At 43.0% G+C, this 24,981-nt stretch overlaps 2 protein-coding genes across 2 annotated transcripts in view; both read left to right on the plus strand.

Moving 5' to 3' along the window:
- Positions 1–18,837, plus strand: part of LOC112150851 (unconventional myosin-VIIb) — a 24,222-nt gene extending 5,385 nt beyond the window's left edge. Inside the window, exons 6-48 of the mRNA XM_024279369.2 lie at positions 299–420; positions 504–646; positions 719–832; positions 909–1,062; positions 1,140–1,216; positions 1,295–1,414; positions 2,318–2,457; positions 2,535–2,745; positions 2,823–2,958; positions 3,031–3,206; positions 3,274–3,411; positions 3,501–3,659; positions 3,742–3,834; positions 5,592–5,686; positions 5,779–5,863; positions 5,955–6,173; positions 6,246–6,455; positions 6,532–6,744; positions 6,824–6,988; positions 7,073–7,369; positions 7,442–7,593; positions 7,671–7,797; positions 7,870–7,989; positions 9,035–9,208; positions 9,335–9,562; positions 9,633–9,800; positions 9,881–9,998; positions 10,653–10,779; positions 10,851–11,017; positions 11,101–11,282; positions 11,763–11,884; positions 11,961–12,115; positions 12,421–12,574; positions 12,654–12,809; positions 15,081–15,186; positions 15,262–15,375; positions 15,468–15,555; positions 15,641–15,750; positions 16,008–16,193; positions 17,688–17,804; positions 17,957–18,040; positions 18,111–18,230; positions 18,316–18,837. Of these exons, the coding sequence (XP_024135137.1) occupies positions 299–420; positions 504–646; positions 719–832; positions 909–1,062; positions 1,140–1,216; positions 1,295–1,414; positions 2,318–2,457; positions 2,535–2,745; positions 2,823–2,958; positions 3,031–3,206; positions 3,274–3,411; positions 3,501–3,659; positions 3,742–3,834; positions 5,592–5,686; positions 5,779–5,863; positions 5,955–6,173; positions 6,246–6,455; positions 6,532–6,744; positions 6,824–6,988; positions 7,073–7,369; positions 7,442–7,593; positions 7,671–7,797; positions 7,870–7,989; positions 9,035–9,208; positions 9,335–9,562; positions 9,633–9,800; positions 9,881–9,998; positions 10,653–10,779; positions 10,851–11,017; positions 11,101–11,282; positions 11,763–11,884; positions 11,961–12,115; positions 12,421–12,574; positions 12,654–12,809; positions 15,081–15,186; positions 15,262–15,375; positions 15,468–15,555; positions 15,641–15,750; positions 16,008–16,193; positions 17,688–17,804; positions 17,957–18,040; positions 18,111–18,230; positions 18,316–18,411 (6,238 nt within the window). The 3' untranslated portion in view covers positions 18,412–18,837. The remainder of the gene's footprint in view (positions 1–298; positions 421–503; positions 647–718; positions 833–908; positions 1,063–1,139; positions 1,217–1,294; positions 1,415–2,317; positions 2,458–2,534; positions 2,746–2,822; positions 2,959–3,030; positions 3,207–3,273; positions 3,412–3,500; positions 3,660–3,741; positions 3,835–5,591; positions 5,687–5,778; positions 5,864–5,954; positions 6,174–6,245; positions 6,456–6,531; positions 6,745–6,823; positions 6,989–7,072; positions 7,370–7,441; positions 7,594–7,670; positions 7,798–7,869; positions 7,990–9,034; positions 9,209–9,334; positions 9,563–9,632; positions 9,801–9,880; positions 9,999–10,652; positions 10,780–10,850; positions 11,018–11,100; positions 11,283–11,762; positions 11,885–11,960; positions 12,116–12,420; positions 12,575–12,653; positions 12,810–15,080; positions 15,187–15,261; positions 15,376–15,467; positions 15,556–15,640; positions 15,751–16,007; positions 16,194–17,687; positions 17,805–17,956; positions 18,041–18,110; positions 18,231–18,315) is intronic.
- A 210-nt stretch (positions 18,838–19,047) lies between these two features.
- Positions 19,048–24,600, plus strand: gpr17 (G protein-coupled receptor 17). The gene is made up of 2 exons (XM_024278150.2): positions 19,048–20,415; positions 22,208–24,600. The coding sequence occupies exon 2, from the start codon at positions 22,210–22,212 to the stop codon at positions 23,224–23,226; it is 1,017 nt and encodes a 338-aa protein (XP_024133918.1). The 5' UTR covers positions 19,048–20,415; positions 22,208–22,209; the 3' UTR covers positions 23,227–24,600.
- The last annotated feature ends 381 nt before the right edge of the window (positions 24,601–24,981 follow it).

The raw sequence follows: 24,981 nt of genomic DNA on the forward strand, positions 1-24,981 counted from the left end.
TATTAGTAAATGGTTCTAAAATAGATCCCTGTGGCACACCTTTTTTAAACTAAAGGAGATTCATTTTAAATATAGCTACTGAAGACTGATAAATTGTCCCAGTTGCTAAAATAGTCTAAAACCAACATTTTATTTTAATTCAAACATCATAAAAAATTATAAATTAAATGTACATTTCATTAACCCAAAAAAGATGTGATGTAATAGGTGTCAAAAAGAAGAAACAAATTACAGTAAAATTGAAATAGTTACAGATATAAACTGAGCCAAAGCGCTCACATCTGTGTTGTTTGCACAGCGGAGAGTCGGGAGCTGGGAAGACCGAGAGCACCAAGCTGATGCTGCAGTACCTGGCTGCAGTCAGCGGGCAGCACTCTTGGATTGAGCAGCAGATCCTCGAGGCTAACCCCATCCTAGAAGGTTGAAGCAAACTCCTCAGATGAGTTGTCCTCAGCAAACTCACTCCAATTTCTCTGATAACCTGTGCTGTTGTTCCCCTGCAGCCTTCGGTAATGCCAAAACCGTTCGTAACGACAACTCCAGTCGGTTTGGGAAGTATATTGATGTCAACTTTAACAAGAGCGGGGTCATTGAGGGGGCCCGCATCGAGCAGTATCTGCTGGAGAAGTCCAGAGTCATACGCCAGGTGGGTAAAGTAGTCAGCGGCAGTGGGAAGATTAAAGGTCACGTTGATGAAATATTTGGACTTCCTTAACAGGCGCCTGAGGAAAGAAACTACCACATCTTCTACTACATGCTGATGGGCATGTCAGCAGACCAGAAGAAGATTCTTTCTCTTAGCACAGCAGCGGATTACAAGTATCTGACCATGGTACGCTCATAAGTTTGCTTTCATTGAGTGTGAATCAAACACGATAAAGCTTTGAGCGCTGTAACCGTTCCATCAGGGAAACTGCACGAGCTGTGAAGGGCGAGACGACGTGAAGGAGTTTGCTCACTTCCGCTCAGCCCTGAAAGTCCTCACCTTCTCAGAGGCAGATTCTTGGGAGATTTCTCGGCTGCTCGCCGCCATCCTTCACCTGGGAAACGTGGAGTTTGACAGTAATAGCAGCCGTTAGATCTTCTCTCATCCTGCTTCTACAAATGACTTCATCTGTCACATTTCTACTTGATTTCAGGCATCGTACTGCATAACATGGAAGTCTGCGAACTCTGCAAATCTTCTCATCTCACCATGGCCAGCCAGCTGTTGGAGGCAGGTGTTTTGTGTCTTAGAGAAGAAACGGCGCTTTTCCTGAGGGCCCTCTCTGACTCAATTTTTCCGTCATCTCAGGTGGACCCCAAAGCCCTGGAGAGTGGTCTGACCCAGCGCTCTGTCTCCACCATCAAAGAGACTGTCTCCAAGTCTCTAACGAAAGCTCAGGCTGTGGATGGCAGGGACGCTTTTGTCAAAGTAAGTTGCTTCTCTGTGGATGAGCAAACTTTACAAAAAACAAACAAAAAAAAGCAACAACAGAAAGATGTGCATGTAGTATGTAGGTCACAAACGGGCAGACAGCTGGTTCCACGTGCAGCAGGTTAATTTTTTCAGACAGAAATGAAGCACAGCTAAAAGTCCACAAAGCTAAATCAGAGTCAGACAGCCAGAGGTCAATCACAAGCAGAGGATCATCCAAGAAGAGACTAGAGTTGTCAGAGTCTAGATGAGGGTCCGTTCAGGGTCGGAATCAGAAGATCAGGCCAGAAACGCTCGGTAATGCAAGCAGGGTGGCACAAACAATACTTGAGTGAGGCTCTGTGCAGTGCTGAAGTGTCGTGTGGGAGATTGTCAGATGAGAGTCAGCCTAGTGGCATCTGGCCCGGTTGTTGCTGGGAGATGTAGTGAGCTCAGTACTCTGGAGATGGCTCCCACCCGGAGACCAGAGGGGGGAACAAAACATTAACCCCTGACAGAATCGTCAGACTATTTGATACCCTGTGCAGCTGGTTTCCATGGTAACTGCTACTGAGCCTGCACCAACCTTGCTGATGTATGCTAAAAGTTATATTAAGTGATTGGAAGCATCATTCCAAAAGGACAGTGCACCTCTTAGCGCTTGTTCTTGTATTTAAAATTAAATGCAACATACCAGTTCCTCCATCTTAGTCGATTGAGGACAGAGATCTTTTCTACTGTCTTTCTGCTGTGATGAACTGTGAAATAATGTATCTCCATCTACGACGTTCTAGGTTTCTGTTGTTCCGGTTATGCATTGAGGCTATGTGACCAGAACGTCTTCTTAGGTGTTCATTATCACCTTTTAATGGACACCATGCAACCATGATATAACACCAATTATTGTTCTTTCTCGCCCAGGCTATTTATGGAAGACTCTTCATTTGGGTGGTCAACAAAATCAACTCTGCCATTTACAAGCCCACCGAGGAGGACAAAGATCTCCAACAGTCGATCGGTCTTCTTGACATCTTTGGCTTTGAGAACTTCACTAAAAACAGGTGGGCGTTTGCGACGGTTGGGTTGATTTTAGAGCTGAGTTTTAGACTAAAAATCCTCCGTCTGTCTGTCTCAACAGCTTTGAGCAGCTGTGCATCAATTTTGCCAACGAGCAGCTTCAGCAGTTCTTTGTCAAGCATGTTTTCAAGCTTGAGCAGGAGGAGTACACTCGAGAGAACATCGTTTGGAAGCACATTGAATACAAGGACAACCAGGCGACTCTTGACGTTCTGGCGAGCAAAACCATGAACATGCTGGCGCTTATTGACGAGGAGAGCAGCTTCCCTAAGGTCTCTGATTTCCTTGCTCCCAAAAAGTTGTGCAATAGCACAGCAGATGATAACTGGGTAGTTTGACTTGTTTTCAGGGCACCGACAGCACCTTGCTCCGTAAGATGAATCAGTTTCACGAGAAAGGAAATGTCTACATTCCCCCAAAGAACGACCATGAAACAAGTTTTGGAATCCGGCATTTTGCAGGAGAGGTTTACTACGACTCACAAGGTTTGGGTTTTTTTTTCACTAAAGCTTTCACTTAATTCCTGCTTTGTTCGAACAAGTTCTGCTTTGTTTTAGGTTTCCTTGAGAAAAACCGTGACGCCCTCAGCTCAGATCTGATCCAGGTGGTGGAGGCTTCCACCAACAAACTCCTCAGACAGGCCTTTCAGAATGAGCTGAGCTCTAGCACCAAAACCATCAAGAGCAGCAACAATCCCAAGATGATGATCACCATGAGCAAGAGCTCCACCAACGTGAGTACAACCTCTTGATTCTTAGATCACATGCACAGTGGTAGACTGACTTTCTTCTGTCTGACAGAAAACAACCGACAAGAAGCGAGTGCCAACTTTGATCGGTCAGTTCCGCCAGTCTCTGGACTCCCTGATGAAAACGCTGTCGGCCTGTCAGCCGTATTTCATTCGCTGCATCAAACCCAATGACTTTAAGAGGCCCATGGTGAGCAGAGGAGCTTCCCCCACACTGCAGGAATTAGGTTCTGTGTTCATCCAGATTAATAAGGTAAAAATGATGCCTCTGTGTGCAAGCTGTTTGACAGGGACCTGTGCATGCGTCAGCTGCGTTACTCCGGCATGATGGAGACCATCAAGATCCGTAAAGCTGGGTATCCTGTTCGTTACACCTTCAAAGAATTTCTAGACCGCTATCGTGTTCTCCTCAAGACCTCAGTCTGCAACCCTACGACTGTGAGCTGGACTCCATCCAAAAGACTGTCTCCCTCTTTTCTTCTGTATTTTCTCTTTGACTTTTATTCACTTTGTCCTACAGGAAAGCGAAGAAAAGTGCTGTGAGACCATTTGTAAGAGTTTGCTCAAAGATGACAAAGACTGGAAGACTGGCAAGACAAAGATATTTCTGAAGGTGATCCCATCAGGAAAATATATTAAAAAAAGAAAACGTAAATTATGCTAATAAAACTTTGATTGTTAGATTTAGGGCTGCACAATCTGAAGAAAACGTGCAATGTGGGATATTAGTGATCAGTATTGATGACATAACATGAGCAAATAGCAAAACATGAAACAACTACGCTATGTTCACACTGAGCATGTGATCTACGTTCAAGAAAACACTAAACATGCATTTTTGAACACAGATTTAGCCTATAGTGTTCACACTGGACTGCTACTACCTGACACTTGCGCATGTTCATGCAGTTGGAAGAGGCTTGATGCGAATTGTCAAAGCGTTGCAAATCTCTAAATCTTACTCCACGATTTTTCTTTCACGGCTCTATTCTAATATATGGAAAAATTGGTGTCACATAATTACGTCTGGGCACTCATCACAATTATTATCTTCTCCTCCATAAACAATTTCGAATGGTTGGCCCTTCCATACACAACTACTAAGTCCCTAATTGGTCAAAGTTCAACCGGTTTACCCTTTAACATGGGTTCAATGGATGCACGGTTTGTATGTAGGGCCTAAAAATTGTCTTCAAAACTTGCATAACGATGTGTGAACATGATCGGTTTGAACACCTAAAATGTACAAAAAATAGGAGGAAAAAGTATTTAGTCAGACACTAATTGTGAAAGTTCTCCCACTTACAAAGATGAGAGAGGCCTGTAATTGTCATCATAAATATATCTCAACTATGAGGGACAAAATGAGGAAAAAAATCCAGAAAAATCACATTATCTGATTTTAAAAGAATTTATTTTCAAATTATGATGGAGAACAAAAGTTTAACTCAATACTTTTGTTATATACCTTTTGTTGGCAATGACAGCAGTCAAACGCTTTGTGTAAATCTTCACAAACTGTTGCTGGTATTTTGGTCCATTCCTCCATGCAGATCTCCTCTAGAGCAGTGATGTTTTGGGGCTGTTGCTGGGCAACACAGACTCTCAACTCCCTCCAAAGATTTTCAATGGGGTTGAGATCTAGAGACTGGCTAGACCACTCCAGGACCGTACAGTGTGACTGAGGTTGTGGACAGGTGTCGTTTACATAGATAACCAGTTCAACCAGGTGCCATAAATACAGGTAACGAGTGGAAGACAGAGGATCCTCTTACAGAAGAGGATTGCTTGTTTGTAGGTGGTGAAATACTTATTTCCCACCATTAATTGCAAATAGATTATTTAAAAAACATGAGAAGGGGATTTTTCTGGATATTTTTCTCAACTTGTCTCTCATAGTTGATGTATTTTTATGATGAAAATTACAGCCTTCTCTTGTCTTTTTAAGTAGGAGAACTTGCATTGGTGGCTGACTAGAAACATTTTTGCTCCACTGTGTATATTTACACAGACTATTCATTGAAAGTGGTTGCTTAAAAACGCATTAATCACATGATCATTACAGTTTCATTTAAATAAAAGTCACTATAAATTATAGTTATCTCTATAGAAGATGGGTAATCATAATAATTATAAATAATTATCTATTATTACACTGGTTAAAACTAATATGGACAACAATTAAGAACAATGCAGGTAGAGCTTCTGCTTTTTAAAAAGGGTTTCTCTGTCTATGCATGTGTGTAAACATTTAAGGCAACCTTTTTTTACGCTGTCTTTTGCACTACACAATTATTGCACAAGCTGTTATGTGAATATATTTTCGATTTAGGGGGCAGCTAAAAACACTTTGGTGATATTTTCATGCAGGACTTCCATGATACAAAGCTAGAAGTGGAGCGGATGAAAGAGCTGAACACAAAAGCCCTTTTGATCCAGAGGGTCCTGAGAGGCTACAAATACAGGTAAGGAAACACCAAGAGACATTGAATGTAGACATTTCAAGTTGTGTTGTTTTTTTGTGGGTGCCTCATACTTGATGTCATGTCATCTGAAGGAGAGAGTTTTTGAAGAAAAGGTCAGCTGCAGTTGTCCTTCAGAAACACTGGAGAGGACACAAAGGCAGGAAGCTATTCAAAATGGTAAGCCATGTGTCTTAAATCTAAACAATTTTCTTAATGGGAATTGAAAAAAAAAGTTTGTTTTTAAGTTGGAATTGTGTTGTCACTCCAGGTGCAGCTGGGCTTTGCGAGGCTTCAGGCTCAGGCCCGCTCTCGTCATCTCCACCTCCAGTATAAGAAGAAGCGTCAGGCCGCTCTGGTGCTGCAGACTCACATCAGAGGATATCAGGCCAGGAAGGAATGGCAGCGCAAGAGGAACGCCGTGATCGTGCTGCAGACACACACCAGGGGCATGCTGGCACGAAAAGCCCTCCAGAAGAAGAAGAGAGACGTGAGTTCTCATTCCCTCTGGAATTTCATCTGCCTTACTTGACAGCTTGATGTATCGTCTCTGCTCTTTTAGATGTACCTCTCTGCTAAAGAGAGAGAAGCAGAGCAGCGAGCTCTGCTGGAGAAACAGAGACACTTAGAAGAAATCTTGAGGAGGAGGCAGGAGATGGAGGCGCAGAATCAGTCTGAATCCATGTCGGCTATGGAGTTGGTGGACGACATGTTTGGGTTCCTGCCTGACGCCGTAGGAGGGCAGGAAGGTCAAGCGCCCGTGGGATTCGAGGTCTGGATGAATAGTTTTTTTGTAGCACGATTGTTCGAATTTATTTAATATTTTTTCTTTTCTGATGTGTTTCCAGAATATTGAAGGGAAGCGAACCATCATTGAAGAGATTGATATTGATGAACTGCCCATTGAGGAAGATCTTCCCCAGGAAGACTATGACGACCTCGACGAGTTTACTTTCTCCAAGTTTGCCTCCATGTACTTCCAGGGGGGAGTCACCCCCACCCACATCCGCCAGCGGCTCCGGAAGCCCCTGCTCTATCACGAGGACGAGGAAGACATTCAGGTGCAGATCTTGTATTTATTAAAAGGTTTTTTCCCGCTCTTCCTGCTTCCGTGGGTGACTCTGGTGTTTGTGTCTTCAGGCTTCGCTGACGGTGTGGTGGATTATTCTGAGGTTCATGGGAGACCTCCCGGAGCCAAAGAAACAGACCAGAGTTCAGCTGAATTCCACACAGGAGAGATTCATGCCACAGGACTTGATCGCCAGGAAAGACAGACGTCTGAGCCACATGGTGGGCCTGGATCAGGTGGGTCATGTGTCTGCAGCTTCCCTCATCTTTGTGGTCGGCACGACTGCGTCTTAGCATTTTTAAGTGCCCTGTTTGTTTCAGAGGATGCTAAGGAATAAAAAAGAGAACACACCCCCGATAGCAGCGGAAGACTCAGCACAGAAAAGAAAGGCCTCCGTTTTTACGGACCTCCTGACGAAAAACAGGAAAGTGCCCATGCCCAGTGAGAACCTTCAGAACTCAAAGGTGTACACCGTACCTGAAGGGAACCCCCGAGCAAGGAAAGGGTCTACCTTCACTGACCTCCTGTCCAGAAACAAAAAAACACCCATTATTCCAGATAATGCAAGTTCAAGGTCCAACTCCAGCTTCAGGAAGCCGTCCATCATCATGGAAGAGGTGAGGTGGAGGTTAAAGCCCCAGCTGAATGCTGCTGTCCACGCACTCATGAACATCTTGTGTTTCCTCCAGTCCGAGGATCAGACAGACGTGATAAAAGCCACCCCTCTAGAGACTCTGAAAGAGGACGTCGATCCGGAGGAGCCCACCCTGGACCGGCCGCTGACGTCTCTGGAAAAGCTGCACATCATCGTCAGTTATGGCATCGTCAGACAGGACCTCAGGTTGGGTTTTTAAAAAAATAATCTGTTCAGAAACTGTCTCCTCCTGGGCGTCATCTCATTCAGTTTTACCTGAACAGGGATGAGATTTTCTGTCAGATCTGCAAGCAGCTTCAGGATAACAGCAACACCAACAGCTGCATGCGTGGCTGGATCCTGCTGTCCCTCTGCCTGGGAGTGTTTCCTCCCAGTGAGCGCTTCATGCGGGTGAGTGAAGCTCCTCTCCTCATCCAGAGTGCTGGGATCTTCTATTTGACCCTTGATCTCGTGTCTCGGCAGTATCTTCAAAGCTTCATCCGTGGCGCCCCACGAGACTTTGCTTCGTATTGTGCTGATAGGCTGCGGCGTACCAGGATGAACGGAGCAAGGGGGGAGCCTCCGGCCTGGCTGGAGCTGCAGGTAATGTCATGAGAGCAGCTGAGCTTTATCTGTGTCAGCTCATATGACAAAATGATGAGGATAATCAGAAACAAATTTTTCTGCTTTCATGTGACTAGAAGTAGAAAGGGGAGTTTTTTTGGAAAATTCAAAATGACAATCTCTTCCCAAGGTCAAAGGTCAACAAGTCTTTGGTTGTGGTTGTAAACTTAAGCTGGCAGCATGTGTATGAGATTTTGTGTAAATCACTTGAACAACAGATTTTTTTTCCCATATTGTTTAAAAAATGTGAGAATCAGCAAATGCCATTATTTTCCTCAAAATGACCGTCAACCCGTAGTTCCTGTGGCCATCCCATAATAATTTCAAAACCTTCTCAGATATGCCCGGTATGTGAGGTTTGCTTTTGTTTGTAGATTTCATTTCTTTTTTTCTTTTTTTTTCTTTTTTTGACAGCTTAGGAGAGGTGCTGTTCGTCGTTCAATATTTCATGTCAAAAATTCATTTTCACCAGGTTTTAGGTGTGTGCAAATTATTGTTGAGTGGAATTTTCACTCAAATTAATACACAATAAGAAATGAGAAGGGGTGCTGCAGGCCATAGAAAGGCAGATGGAGCTCATCCTTTGTGGTGTAAGGTGTTAATCTGTTAAATCTAAGACAGCTGGACAACTGTGAGTTACAGAGTTGGTGGTTTATTGTGAAATAGGCTAGAGAAAGAGCGGAGGTCCTGGATGATTGTTGTTGGGAAGGCTGCAGGTTGATAGCATCAAGAGGGGGAATCCTGGTGATCCTTGATAAAAGAAGAGAGTGTGTTAGAGAGGGAACAAGTCTAAATCTTAGCATTAGACGTGGCTTGGAACAGACAAATCGACGATGACTGGTGGGCGTAGATGTCCCAACAACATGTTGTTTGACGAGGAGATGATTGTCTAACATTCTAAAATGTTGATTTGGTTAGCAACAATTCTGTGACATGCAGACATCTGAGTACTTAAATGCTGTTTGAAAAATAACATAAAGGTTGCATCTACAACTCTGTCTGTCGTTCGTCTGTCCATTAACAGGCCACCAAAACGAGGAAGCCCATGATTGTTTCTGTGAGGCTGATGAACGGCACCTCCATCAACGTCCCTGTGGACTCTGCAACCACATCCAAAGAGATCTGCCAGATGGTCTGCAACAAAATCAAGCTCACAGACTCCTTTGGATTTTCCCTCTATGTTGCCATGTATGAAAAGGTATGAAAGTGTGTTTTGAGCTGTCATGTCTCCTTTGTTTGCATGTTAAGAAGACTGATCAGTGCTTGGTATTTTAAATAATCCTTTTGAAGGCTTGCTAAGCTGAATTGTCCGTCTCCTCTGAAGGTGTGGGCTCTGGGTAGTGCCCGGGATCACGTGATGGATGCCATCTCCCAGTGTGAGCAGGAAGTGAAGAGGAGGGGGGGCCAGGAGAGACACGCTCCGTGGCGCCTCGTCATCCGCAAGGAGATCTTCACCCCGTGGCACGAGTGCAAAAAGGACAAAGTCAGCACGGATCTGATCTACAAGCAGATCATCCAGGGCCTAAAGTTTGGGGAGTACCAGAGTAAGAAGGTGAGTGGACTCATCAGGAACAACCGTCTTACTGAACGAAAGCTGCTTTACGCATGTTTCCCCCCCACAGGAGGACGACCTCGTGGAGCTCACTGCTAAACACCTGTACATCCAGCACGGCCCTGACAGCCGTCCCGACTATGTGAAGGAAGCTGTGCAGGAGTGCATCCGCAACTCCCTGCTGGAGGCCAAATCTGAGGCCAAATGGGTTCAGATGGTCAGCACCGCCCACGCTCAGGTCAGTCACAGCCTGCACTCGAGGGAAACACCAATAAAATCCAGTGCGCTGAAATCCTTGTTTGTTGTTTACCACTCAAGGGTCAATTTGTAAGTTCAAGAAAATCGGAGGACATAGTGAAGGCGGAGATCGTCGACTTTGCCAGAGAGAAGTGGCCCATCTTTTTCTCCAGGTTCTTTGAGGTCACCAAGGTTTCAGGTATGAGTCTTGATTGTGTGATTTGATTAACTGTATAGTGACATATAACCATCTACACAATGCCTGAATGATAGACAACATGAGGATTCGAGCTTGACCTCTTAGTGCCTGAATTTACTTCCAGCCATTAAAAAAAATCACTTATGTTGATGCTAAATTAAGGTCGTTTTGGAGCAGAAGGGCATATTTGCATTATCGGGATCATGGGGTTAAGACTCAGATTTAAGTCAGACTTGAGCCTCAATTGCAGAGACTTGAGGCTTGACGTGAAACTCGAAGTTTGAAACTTTTGGTAAATGTTTTTATATTCTTTTTAATGTTTAAGCTCGTATTGTCAGCTCTAAAAGTAAAAACTCTCTTTTCAATGCTTTTGCTTTGACAGTGTCTATTATTATGTCCTCTGAACCTGTTGAATGCAGTAATTTGAGACAACATAACCATAAAAAGACTTGACCTTCAATGCAAAGACTTATGACTAGACTTACAGTAAGGGACTTTTGAGCGTCTGGAGTGATGGTCAACCAAATAGTGTCTGAGGAGATAAATCCTCACTTATGTAACCAAAGAGGCAGAGCATCAGTTTTTCTGCCAATTTCACTTCTAATATTTGTCAGGAAATCTGATCCAAAGCATTTTGTTCTGTTGTCTTTCCAGGTCCTCCTTTGCAAAAAAGCAAGTTCATAGTGGCCATAAACTGGACTGGAATCACATTCCTGGATGAGAGGGAGAAGAGGCTGCTGGAGCTCTCCTTCCCAGAAGTCTCTGGAGTCAACACCAGCAGGTTGTTCTTGTGGAAACAGAAGGTAGTTGTTTGTAAAGTTTTCTTGATGTGATGCGTTTTTGTCTCTGAAGGGATGATAAAGCAGCTGGGCAGGCTGTATGTCTGCTGACGCTGAAAGGAGACTTCACACTGAGTGGATCCAAAGCGGAGGACATGGGTGAACTGATTACTATGTTCCTCGGTGGTCTGATGGAGCGATCCCAGTACGCTGTGGCACTGAAGGACGCAAGCAGCCAAGGTTCTGAGGCGTCGTTTTTATTCTCTTTTACACGTTCGTCTTCTCCAAGTGTTGACTGGTTTTTTGGTCGTCTCTCCTCTTAGATGACCCTAACCTCCTCAGCTTCAAGAAAGGAGATCTCATTATCATTATTAAGGATGATAAGTCCCTTCAGGGGCGTGGCTGGGTAAAGGGGGAAAGTGACAGCACCAGACAGAGAGGAGCCGTCCCTACTGAGGCCATCGTAATGCTGCCAACACTGACCAAACCCACCAATGAAGTCATGGTACGGAGGTGTCAACCACACAGCAAAGAAATCAAGTTTCTCTTTGTCTTTGTGCACATACATAGGGTTTTTTCTTTGTGTAAAGAAAGTGGAACGATAAAGATGTATTTTTATCATTGGTTTGTAGTCTTTCTCAGAGGGTTTTCTGTCTGGCATCCACCTACCTTCCGTTCCACTCCTCTGTGAAGCTGCTCAAATGTTGTCTTGATAACTGACAGTAGAAAGTTTTGGACCATCCCATCGTGGTGTCATCTGGATTGGCTGGAGGAGATTAAAAACACAACATAAAAAGCATCTAAGATGTAATGATTTAAAAAGAGAACAAAAAAAGACCCTATAAGAAATTTGAGGATAAGGACAGCAATGAATGAGAAAATCCACTACTAAAAAGCTTAAAAATGGTAGAAAATAATGCATAAACTTCTCAGTTATGGTACTGTGCTCCACTTCTGCTGAACTTTAAACGACTATCCTCTTTAGAGTCTCATCAACCTCCCGCCAAACCAGAGGAAGAACTTGATCCAGACCAACCAGAAGGAAACAGGCACAGCGGGGCGGGCGCCTCTCGCCACGCTGAAGGAATTCTCTGCCCAATATTTCCGGTTCGTAGTCTACATGCTTCATCTCAGCTCAGCAGGTGACAGCAGCAACACCGGTCCTGTTCATCTCCCCCCACAGGCAGCCCAGCAAGGACGTGAACCGCCAGGTGATTTCAAGGAATGCCGCTCCTGAAAGGCTCTGGGTTCACTCTAGAGAGCCCATCCGGCAGCCTTTCCTCCAGAAGTTGGTGGGAAACCCAGAGCTCAGCCAGAAAGCCTGTCTGGCCTTCACCGATATCCTCTACATGCAAGAAAAAAAAATGTTGTCTTTTTTGGCCCTCTGTAGTTTGAAGCCTCTCGGCTGTAAGTCACTTTTGTCTTAAATTGGAAATATTTTGCTTAAACTTGACTTTGACTGTTCTGCTTGTCGTATTTGTTCAGCAAAGTTAAAAGCCAATCAAATATAAAACCTTTCCTTTGGTACAAGGTGTAAGTTTGGCGATATATACACAAGCTTTAGATTCTATTATCAAACATCTCACGAACAAGATAAAACAGTTCATATTTCATGCTGTTATGGCTCTTTGACTGCTGTGTACCGATCCTGAAGTACATGGGAGATTATCCCACCAGGCAGGAGCAGAACCCTCTGGAGCTCACAGATCTGATCTTCAGCCCTGCTACAAAAAACGAGGCTCTCCGGGATGAAGTCTACTGTCAGATCATGAAGCAGATGACCAGCAACAACAACAGGTACACGTTAAAAATTTGGCCATTTGAGTGCTTTCTCATTCTCATCGACTGCTCTTGAACACGCCTCTGCTGTCTTCAGATCCAGCATCGATCAGGGCTGGCAGCTGCTGTGGCTTTGCTGCGGTCTGTTCCCCCCCAGCCAACCTCTTTTCAAGCACACTCAGCGATTTCTGGAAACCAGACGCAGAGAGGCGCTCGCCCCCGACTGCCTGCAGCGGCTGCAGAGCTCTCTGAGGTTTGACTGACAAGCCGTGTCATGCAGAAAAAGAGTTCAGACATTAAAGCGAGGGGAATATGTGATCTTTGCTTTTAGGCTTTGAATGTTTTGAGAACAGCCAATGAGGTTTGTCGAAAAGCAGTTGCATCACACTTCCCAGGGTTAGCAGCCTTCATTGCAACACACCATATTGTGTAACAATGTGGTGAGAAAAGGAAATGCTGATGCTGTCTTGCGTTTAAACTCTGAAGGCTAAATTTAGGAGAAGGGCTTCTCCACATTTGCATGAATAAAGAACAGTCAATTGACTTTATATGAACTAAAAAGACCAAAAACTGGAAGCAGTAGTCGGTGCATCTAACTGTGTATTGATAAAGATAACACTTCTGTTCTCAGTCCATTTGGACTTAGTGCCCAGTAATTATTGCAGATATAACATATCATACTCTGTCATTTCTTAATACTAACAATAGCCTGAGTTTAAACATTCACCGAGAATCAAGTGTAAACACAGAGGTGAGCTGGAAATCTTAAAATAAACCTGTTTAGTATAGGGGTGTAACAATTATTTGATTAACTAGAGCAGGGGTGTCAAACTCAATCGCACAAGGGCACGAAATCCAAAACACACCTTATGTTGCGGGCCGAACAGAATAAACATTTATTGAAAACACTAAAAGTACATTTCTTTTTCACTTTAAGAACTTTTTAGCATAAGAAAATAAAAAGGCATGAATATTATTCCAGAATAAATCAAATTAAACCTTAGATAATGTTCAATATTTTACTTTCCATAAAAGTATATTTTGTCAAACTTATACAAGTTAGAAATAAGAGCAATATAACATCGGGCCATTGATAGCAATAAAATGAAATGATCTGGAGGGACGGATAGAATTACCCTGAGGGCCAGATCCGGCCCCTGGGCCTTGACTTTGAAACATTTGAACTAGAGAATCAATTTATATTCAATTTATGTCGTACAATCCAACCAGATCAACGTGTCTAACGCAAGTTTTTAATCAAATGTGACCATCCATGTGGCATAATGTTCTAATAATTGTTTTATTTTGATGTGAAAAAACAACAGTGGGCTGAACTTTATGAAACTAAAATGTGAATGGGTTTGACATTAATTCTTGCTCACTTGTTTGTTTGTTCACACATTTAATTTACACTTGATTGAGTTGAAGAAATGCAAGGAATCTGGAAACCTTCACCTGCACTGTTCAGAATGAATTGTTACTCCCCTACTGCTTCAGCACCATCAGTGCTTGAAAGGAGCAACAACTAATACAGAAAATGTGTGTACAATAAACAAAAGTGAAAATCCACCTCAATCCTGTTTGTCTGAGATCGATCTGACCAGGCTCTGACCAGGATTCTGGGTCGAAACTCTTGAAAATGAAACCAACCTTAGTTGGCTAAAGGAGGCTAGTTGCTAAATCAAGTTAGGCTCCATTCACTTAAATGTGACAAAAGTAAACACTCTTAGAAACATATGTTGCCCTTTTGATTAAATATTCATCATAAAGGTTTTAAGAATCTTGTTGATTTGTTTGATTTGAACTGATAAACTGTTGAATATACTGACGTACTCTGTTGAAGTCACCCATTGTAAAATCAATCAATCAAGATACTTTATTAAATTTTTGTCCAGGCCTGTTTCATTTTTAAATAATTAGAGAATAATCTTGTTTGATTTGAACTGATAAACTGTTGAATATACTGACGTACTCTGTTGAAGTCACCCATTGTGAAATCAATCAATCAAGATACTTTATTAATCCCCTGGGGGGAAATTCATTGTTTTTCAGTACAACCAAGAACAAGACAAACAGTTCAAGGTTCACTGCGGAAGCGTCCACTGAGCGGCGCCCCTTATTAAAACCACACCCCTAAATATATTCCATTTAGCACCAATAAGTTCCAGATGTCTTTTTGAAAATCTCCTGACCACCCTGTTTTTATGAACAATAAATACTAAAAGCATATAAGAGAATAATTTTCATCAAAAACCTTCAGAAACTAGAATGTTTCTAGTATTTTATTGGTGTAAAGTTGACTTTTTTTCATGGGATTTGGGGGAGGGTGGCTGCAGTCTCTGGGTGGGGGTTGCAGTAGGAAGTTGAACAGCTTCAGCGGAGGAGGGTCAAGGTCACAAGCAAACAGGTGAAGCTTCTTCCCCTCCATACGCCCCGTTTGGCCAATGTTGAAGAAATGGAAAACTATATTAGTCACATCCGATATTTTGTGTTAAAAATGTGTGTAACTAAACATCTGCTTTAGAACGGAGCCCAGAAAACTCCCACCACACCATGTGGAGGTGGACGCCATCCAGCAGAACCGCACCCAGATCTACCACAAAATCCACTTTCCTAACGACACAACAGAGGTACGAACAGGCAGAAAGACGTTGGCTCACCTGTGGTATTTAGCATTTCCAGTGACCAAGCTTCTCTTCATGCAGACAGTTGAGGTGGCAACCGGCACCAAGGTCAGAGATCTCATCAAAAGCATTTCCAAAAAGCTCAACCTGATTTCAGCTGATGGCTACAGCCTTTTTGTCAAAGCACAGGACAAGGTTTGTTTGTCATTTCCTAGCATGTGGATAACATTTTTATGAAATAAAGGACCAGTGAGACATAAAATAAAATCTGTCATCTTTATTTTCAGGTCATCAGCTTGAACGAAACAGACTATTTCTTTGACAGCCTGAGACAGATCACTGACTGGTCCAAGAAATCCAAACAGATGAAAGATGGTAGCACCTCTTGATAGGTTACGCTCATAATGGGGACGCTAGAGGACTCTGTGCATCTGAAAACACTCTTTGTGTGTTTGTTCAGCAGGCGGACCGGTCAACATACCCTACCTTGTGTTCTTCATGAGGAAGCTGTGGTTTAATGTGATTCCTGGCAAAGACTCTCAGGCTGATCTGATCTTCCATTTCCCTCAGGTTCATTTGAATGTTGTCTTTCTAGATTTGTTTTTCCAGTCACACCTGAGACAAATATAAAAGCCTCCATAAACATAAGCCACCTGACAAACTGATAAGATAACACAAATGAGTCACCGTGTTTAGGATTAGGAGATGGAAAAGTTTAAGATTAAAAATTTGTTCCAGTTATACATCTGCTTGACGATCAATCTTCTACTCAGATCAACTTAAAAACTCCTCATATGACGAACTTCCTGCATCCCTCTCTCTTCAAGGAATTACCAAAATACCTGCGAGGCTACCACACTTGTTCCAAAGACGAAATGGTCAACATTGCAGCTCTGATCTACAGAGCTAGGTTCGGCAAAGACACCACCCAGATGGCCATGCTTACAAAGATACTGAAGGAGCTGGTGCCCGCCGACCAGCTGAAGGCCCTCTCTGAGAACGAGTGGAAGAAGGTAAATGGCTTTTGATACATTCACCAAAACCAAAATGAGCAGCTGTCCTAAGGACGGCCACTCAGTGAGGCTGTAACACATCACTAGGGGTATAAGAGAGTATTGATTCAGTGAAATATCCCAATACTTTATTTGGCTATACTTGTATCAATTTAAAACACTGCCAATGCGATATTTTATTATTATTTAAAGTAAAACTTGTAGTTCAGTCTTAATTTTTTTATATATATTTCTTAAATTAAAAAAAGAAAACACCTTGAATTTCCTCAGGTAAAAGCAACTTGTTAATGAGATGCAGTTACAGTGCCTAAAGGGTAACCAAACAGGGAAGTTGGAGGCTGACTCCACCCACAGCCGAAATGTTAAAATCCAGTCAGAGGGGTGGGGCTTGGGGGCAGGACTGTTATCATTACTGGAGCTTCAGATCATGACGTGAGACTTCTGAAATGACGTGGAACTTAAATGGGTTGACCAATCAAGAAATTCAAATGTAACACCTCAATTCAGCCTATAGGGGGAAGCACACAGTCAGTTTTTGACTGTATTTTGAAGAATTAGACAAGTTTGTTTTAATTTGTCAAAAATATGGCAATGAACAACAGACAGCACCTTTATAGAGGTCAGCAGCCAAAAAAAAAGTTGAGTTTTTGGTTTTGGTTACCCTTTAATGTCCTGGTCATTAAATAACATGTCTTTTACTTTTGTGAAAAATGTACGAATATTTAGATAATTAATAAGTCATAATTTTAGAAAAATAGTGATATACTGTCTAGATATATCGGAATGTGTATCGCGATACGTATCATATGGCCAGACTCCTGCCAATATACACTTCTAGTCGTCACCCTAAAAAAACATCCATCAACTAAACAATAAAATCAATTTTCATGCTCCAAACTAACAAGAATAAAGCTTGCATTTGACTGTCTGTGGGATAATAATTTGTACTGCATCTTAAATAGTTAAAAAAAAATGAATTTATTAAATTTAATTAAGCAAAGAAGGGTTAGAGTTCTGCAGGAGTTTACACACAGGCCTTTTTTATTTGTTGTTGTTGACCCTTTGTGGTCACAAAGGACCAGTTGGATTGGTGGTATCTCTTTGAGGCTTCACATGTTCTTGAATAAGTCACACTGTGTCAGCAGCGGAACACGCCACTCTATGAAATAGTGAAACCGATGCATTGATACATGAAAGAATCGCCAGAAATATGCAGCATGGCATCCATTCTTGGCAGCTATTTCCAGAGGCATTTCTTTACGACGGAGGAAATATAGAACTATGAGGCATATCTTTGGATGTGCTCCAACTTTCTGAACAATGTGAGCACTGTCGGCGTTCCTGAGGTCCCGCTGTCGGAGCGGTGGGAGCCCAGCCTGAGGGCTGCAGGGGGTGACAGAAAACTATTAACCTCATTAAGTGTTGCAAAGAATCTCACCAAACAAGGGAGCTCTATCTTTCTATGATGCGTATTTTGTATTTATGTTTTCCCAGACCATTGTCGCCTCCTATAACAAACAAGGTAGTATGACCGCTGATGAGGCCAAGTTGGGGTTTCTGAAGGCAGTTTCCAGGTGGCCAACATTCGGCTGTGCTTTCTTCGAAGTGAAGGTAACCGCCGGTAGCTTTATCTTGTCATCTGTGATTGATTGGGAGTGGGTGGCAGACTTGTCTTTTGCAACCTCACTCACCATGCAAGGCTTGGTGCAGAAACTACCGTTGAAAAACACTTCTGTTCTGTTTTTGTTTTGTTTTGTTTTTAGCAAACATCTGAACCCAGCTTCCCTGATATTGTGCGAATAGCCATCAGTAAGATAGGACTCACAATCATCCACCCTAAAACGAAGGTAAAAACATTGAATTTAATATATCTGGTTGCATTGGATTCAGCTGACGTCTTTGTCGTCTCTTCTAAAGGAGGTTCTCGCGACTCATCCGTTCAATCGCATTGCAAGTTGGTGCAGTGGCAGCACCTACTTTCACATGACTACTGGAAGTTTAGTCAAGGGCAACAAATTCCTGTGTGAAACTTCTCTGGTAACACACCTCTTTAAAAAAAACTTGCTAAATCTCGCTTTACTTTATTCCTTTTTTCTTAATTTCTCTGTTCTTCTTTTCAAAGGGTTACAAGTTGGATGATCTTATAACCTCCTATGTCAATGTGTATTCGAGGGACAGAAGGCCCGCACAGACCAGGAACCAGCGCTTCAACATGTGAAGACAAACATCTCTCAGCTTTATCAGTGATACGAGAGAAAAAAAGGGGATTTTTTTGCATTTTACAAACTGATTGTTATTTAAAAAGTGTTAATGTGAGATAATTAGCAGCAAAAACCCTTTGATTTTACATATTTGTTTGGGCTTTTAAAGTCAGAATCTTAAAAAATGTTTCAAACTTTTCAAACTGTCATTTTCAACGTGATCCGACGCTAGCTCAAAGCCTCACTTTTCTGTTTTGTTTTATTTCCAGTTTCTGAGATCTTTTTCCACAAAAATCTAACTCTTGTGCTTTTTTTGTGCACTGTTATATCCAGCGGATCAGTTCCTCCACAACAACGTTACTGTGCATGAAGGACAAGCTAAATCGATTTACAGAGTCCCTATTTATGAATTCAGGCCTTTATTCTGAAAAAGAAAAAAAAAAGGCACGCTGGTGCACGGGTGACGTGCTCTTCCAAAGCACAAATGGATCATAGTGTGGTAACAAACGCTGACTGGTTTTAACCCTTTAACACTAGACATGATGCCTAAATGACACACAATTTCTAATGTGCCATAACTGTTTTAACCGTTTACGTGGCCAACATAATTCCAGTGGATTCTGAAGTGGAGAAAAGAAAAGCTGCGCTTTTCTTTTCTCCACTTCAGAATCCACTGGAATTATGTAGGTCACCCATTCAGTAGAGTGTACATTTTCCTTATGTAATGAACAAAACAAATGGCTTGATTTCCTTTGACTTGGGCTCGCCTGATGACTGGAAACCTGTGAAGCCACCTGATGGGGAGCACTCCATCCTGACACGTGTCTCGAAGCGAGTCCTAGAATCACTGTGATCCCACGGGAAGAGATTCAGTCAACCAGCTTTTTATGAACTTTCTTTTTTGTCCAAAAATGTCCAATAAATTGTGTTTTTCCCACCTAACGAAGTGACTCTTTATCCCTGAAAAGGGCACTTTTACTGCTTTCATTTGTGAAGTTTTGCAGGCACAAACCCTAATTTCTCTTACTGTTTCTAATCAACTACTATTAGGCCATCTGGGGGCTTTTAGTAACTGAACCCCTCTGGCAGCAGCAAGAAGAACGCACAAATAAATGCTCTTGCTGCTGGGTTTCCAGACGCACAACAGACAACGAAGGCAGGCCAAACAAAGGCTGGAGGAGGGAGGGGGGCGTCCCAATTAGTAATTGGCAGTGGATTACTAGGGTAGGGATGTCAAAGCCTCTCCTCAGTCCTCTGCGGATAGCAGCTTCATTCAGGCCTCATCTGCATATCGGTGACAGTAGAAAAAAGGGGGAAAGTGTCTGAAACACAGCTGTGAAGTTTGAAAGAAATACTATTCCCTCCAGCAGAGGGACACATCTGTCCTTTGGCTATGTGACTTATTTTGGGCATTCTAATTCTACCTGCCCCCCCCTGGAGGCAAGAGACCGACAAGAGCCTCTATTTCCTTCAAGAGCTCATTTCTTTTTTAGTGTTTAGTGCCCTCTTTAGAATTTAAAACCCATCCACAATAGATCATCACTGAGATTTCAGTCATAAACAGCACAGTCCATCTTTATAAGAAAGGGGGGGTGATGGTGGTGCTCCACCAGGCCTGGTGGTTTCCATGGAGTCATACCCAACAGCGTTTTTTGGCAGAGGCACGCCATTCTTCTCGCTGCCTCTAAAACGCGCCACTTATTCTGACTCAAGCCATTGTGAGACGCACAAGTGGCTCTCTGAGGAGCAGGGGATGGAGACAGAAAGGGTGGGGTCAGGGTTCAAACCAAAGGCTCCCCATCGGGACTCCCTCTGTGTTATCAAATTTGTTGAGCTACAGTGTCATGCCTGTGGACATCTCGAGGGAGAAACGTGGGGTTATAGGACAGCATTCTTCCTGTCAGAGCACCAGTGGGGTGGGAGTGGGAGATAAACTCCCCGTCCTCCCTTTTCTCTCTGCATACAGCCTCCAGCTCCTGCACCCTCCACAAGCAGCCACGCTTTTGCCTTTAGGAGCTCTGGTAAGTCTTCTTTTATTCCACAACATCTTTTGTCCACAAGTTTTAGCTCACAATAAATTACATTTTCTTTCAAACTTCAAATATGCTGCAATATTAAAATGCTTATTTTAAATGAATTCATAAAAACAGTTTGTGAACAGGACCAGGATGCTGCGTCGCATCCTCTTGAAAAAACGCATTAAACCAGATCAATGGTCTGAAGGTGAATTCCTCCGTGGAGTCTCCAGGATTATGCCTTTATGCTCGCCTTTCATTCAACTCCGCTCTGTTATCCCTGCTGGGGAGCAGCCCCTTTTCTGAAAAGCTTGGATCCGCGATCCGGCCTGAGAACTTCCCTCCGCTGTGGGTCTCATTCAGAGGACTGAGCCTCGCCGTCACATCTGACCGACTCCTGCTTGACCAAAAAAATCTGTCTGCTGGCAAAAAAGTTTGATAAAATAAATAGAATTTGGAGATATTTTTTTTGCTTCGGATCAATAACTGTGAACACTTTGAAAGCTGTCAGCTTTTGTTCGCCACTCCCCAGTATTGAATGTTTAAAAGAAACAAGAGCTGATAAATAGAGAAGAAGAGGAGGCGACAGCTGCACATTCCTTGGTGTGTCTGAATAAAACAATAAAGAACTCAGGAGAACATGTTGAGGGATGAAAAGGTCAATTCCCTGAACTGAACTTTTCAAACAACAACAGAAAAGAAATGTATAACTAATTTTCCTACGCAGCCTTCGTCTCAGAAGAACACAATATGACCTACCAAGGATTAACCCTTTAACACCGGAGCTCCAGTGTTTATGTTCTTTGATTTACTGTAACTTTTCAACCATTAGCATAACACAATTCCAGCAAATTCTGAAGGAGAAAAGTGACGTGACGATTGAAAAGTTACAGTATGTTAAAGATTTTGTGTATAAAGTCCCCCTATGACAATTTTTGTAATAAAAAAAAGTTTTTAGTAGTGTTTTAATTATGATTATGATGTTTTTAACCAAAATCCAACCACCTAAATGCTTTACAAAGCCATTTTCATGTTGATCTGAAGCCTCTGTTTCCAAAATCTCCTCTGAGGGGGCGTGTCTTCTGGAGCTGAGCTGAGTAGACCCATCCCTGATCCCCCCTGTCTGATTATGATAGCTCTGTGTCTTGCTAGCATAAATCTTCACCGCTGCTACATGAAAACGTCGAGCAATATCGGTCCAGCCGTATTGTTTTGAGCCGCATGTCAGTAAAGTGAAGATCTTCATGGGCCGAACTTCCTCCAAAATCCTGATTCTTTCAACAGACAATGCAAAAACGAAATGATTTTATTACATTTGTTCTCTTTTATGAGAAACATGCCACACATACATGTTAAAAACTCAAAAAACAGGATTTTCATTGGAGGGGGGTTTAAGCATCACTGACAACACCTCAGATGTTCAAGGGTAAAAGGAGTACATTTATCATTTGGTTTACATCTGGGGATTCTCTGTGAGCATGAATTTATTGCTGGTAAGCCCCCCTCCCCACATGAATCTGTTGTTGCGGAGCAGTCAGTGAAGCTGCGAGGAGCTAATGACTGAGTCTGACTTCCTGGACTGGTCAGAATGAAACAATTATGTGCTCTGAATGATGTTAACAACAGACACTGACAGCCATTGTTACCTTGGCTTGGTTACAAAACCTCTTCCTGTTTCGCTTGCATGAACACTGACCCACTATGGGTTTGTTTCCACAAGCATTTTTTTACAGATAAAAAACAAAAATATGTTTGAAATGTGTATTTTCAAAAGCTTTGCCTCTTTTTGTCTCCACAGACATGATCATGGAGTCCTCCCTGCTGGAGCTGCCTCAGAATCAGTCATCAGAGAGCTGTGTGACGGCAGAGTCCACCACAGAGAACCAGTTGTTTGGATGGTTCTACATTGTGGTTTTCGTTCTAGCCCTGAGCGGCAACAGCTTGGCTCTTTGGATTTTTTCTCGCCAGCGTGGCGTTTCCTCTCCAGCTACCGTGTTCCTGATTCACCTGGCGGTGGCGGACCTCTCGTACGTGATCATCCTCCCCCTCAGAGCGACCTACCACTTCACTGGGGGCCACTGGCCCCTGGGGGAGGTTCCCTGCAGGGTGGTGGGCTTTCTGTTTTACGTCAACATGTACGCCAGCCTGTACTTCTTGGCCTGCGTAGCAGCAGACCGTTACCTGGCTGTGGTTCATGCCGTGAGGTCAATGAAGATCCGTCACGCTCGCTATGCTCACATAATCAGCTTTTCTCTGTGGGTCCTGGTCACCATCTCCATGTCCCCCCTGCTGGTCACCCATCAGACGGCACAGAGGGACAACACCACAGTGTGTCTGCAGCTTTACAGAGAAAAGGCCTCACGCAAAGCCCTGATCTCCCTCGCCGTGGCCTTCACACCCCCGTTCCTCGCTACTCTGTCCTGTTACCTTCTCATCATCCACAGCCTCCACCGGGGCTCAAGGCTAGAGCCCGCTCTCAAGTTGAGGGCGCTGCGCACCATCGGCGCCGTCATGCTCATCTACGTGGTCTGCTTCCTGCCGTACCACATGAGCAGAGCCACCTTCATCCTGGGCTACGGCCACCCTGACGTCTCCTGCCAGACGCGCAGAGCCCTGAGCACAGCCAACCGCCTCACCTCCTTCCTCACCTGCCTCAATGGAGCCATGGACCCGCTGGTCTACTTATTCGGCGCCGAGAAATTCCGCAGCGCGCTGAGGCGAATCTTTTGCAAAGACAATGGAGGGATGTCTGCAGCCACGAGCGGCGAGTTAAAGGGAACGCATGAGAGCTCTGTGAGCGCCAAGTCTGAGTTCTGAAGAGAGCGATTAACTGGAGGCTGTGCCTCAGTGGACAGCCAGGAATCTTGGAAGGAGCTCGAGTAGATTCCTGGTGTATTTACGGCTCATTCAGCGCTTATAAACAAACTCCACATGTCAAGCACCAACTTCAGGGCGATTCATATTGTAAATAATAAAGGTGGGGTGCATGGTAGCACTATTACCTCACAGCAAGAAGGTCCTGGTTCAAATCCCAGCTGGGGCCTTTCTGTGAGGAGTTGCATGCTCTCCCTGTGTGTGCGTGGGTGTTCTCCGGGAACCCCAGCTTGATTGATTACTTTAAATTCTCCCTAGGTGTGTGTGAGAGGACATGTGAGTGTGTGGCCCTGTGACAGGCTGGTGACATGTTCAGGGTGTACCCAGCCTTTGCTCCACAGTATCCAGGACAAGCTCTGGCGACCCCGTGACCCTGAAAGGGATGGATGGACGGATACTTTCAAAATAATGATTAATTCCAAATTTTTCAAACTTCCAAAAAAAGTTTTTATGTTTTTGTTGCAGGTTTTACTCTCTTTCATGTACTTTTTTTTCCCAATAGCCTTATTACATTTTAATATGTGCACTGATAAAAACATATATTGTTGAATCAGCACACTCTTTTTAACCTTACATTCTCCAAAATAAAAGACTCAAATGGCCACATCAAGAAACAGTCAGCAAGCTAATCAAACTCAGAAAGAGTCTTAAAAAGTTGGATTTTCGAGGATGATTCATCTGAAGAGACAAACTTTAGGCATCGCCTCAGCAGGATGTCAGTGGAATGACCAAAGGCTACAAATTTGCCATGAAGAAGATTTCTGTTCTGGACAAGTTTAGAAACCACCTGCAATCATCTGAAGCAGAAGTTCTGCACGGCTGCAGGAAAATCTTCATCACTAAATCGTTTTTATCTGTATTTTCTGTGTATTGAGGTAAATTCAGTGGTTAGCTACGACCTGCTTGTTTCCTCATTTTTCCAAAAGAACATTTCTATGAAATTGTGGAACAAGTTGGTGTTTTTTTTTACTTTCTGTAAACCATGAAATATTTTTTTTGTTAAATATGTTGCTGTGTCACTCATAATTAGAAGATCCAAACAAGACTATGGAATTTTTGTATTTATTACTATCCAATTGGAATTATTTTCTTAAGAGAACAGCAAATGATGTAAAGAGGCAGAACTTTTAAAAGTCATAAATGCCCCCTGTAAATACATTTATCATCATCAAACATTTAAACTGCTTTGTTATGAAAAATTAACTGCTGCTTTACTTTTAAACAGTTTTTATAATAAAGTTTGGTTAAGAGGGTAATCTGAATTGTAAAATGTAAATGTTTTGATGTCAACTTTCTACAGTAAAATACTGTAAATGATTTTGACTCATTTTGTTCTTGAACTGACAGCATCTGAAGTGTTAACCTAAAACCCTCATTGAAAGAGTTTATATTTTTACAGGATAAAAACGTAGATTTAACGTCCGTAACGTCGGCCGTGATCAACAAAAAAAGAGTGTGTAAAGAGAATGGCGCCCGAGGCTCTGGAGGTGCAGTGACTTGAGTCTGTACTTCTGTTTCCATGTCATGTGACCTCCACTGTGGTTTGTAAGCAGACATTTTTTTTTTGGTCTTACTTCTGCAACACTTCCTGTCCATCACATGAACACGACAACCCACCCTATTTCCTGAACGCTCAGGCTTCAGAGAACCTGCAAAGCCTCTTAATTCAAACAAATGAGGTGCACGGGCCTCATTGTT

Source organism: Oryzias melastigma, linkage group LG4, assembly GCF_002922805.2.
Source record: "Oryzias melastigma strain HK-1 linkage group LG4, ASM292280v2, whole genome shotgun sequence".
Lineage (NCBI taxonomy): Eukaryota > Metazoa > Chordata > Actinopteri > Beloniformes > Adrianichthyidae > Oryzias > Oryzias melastigma.

Bases quoted from the DNA above. Each gene is read 5' to 3' on its own strand.
- gpr17 (XM_024278150.2), top strand. From the start codon at position 22,210: ATGATCATGGAGTCCTCCCTGCTGGAGCTGCCTCAGAATCAGTCATCA.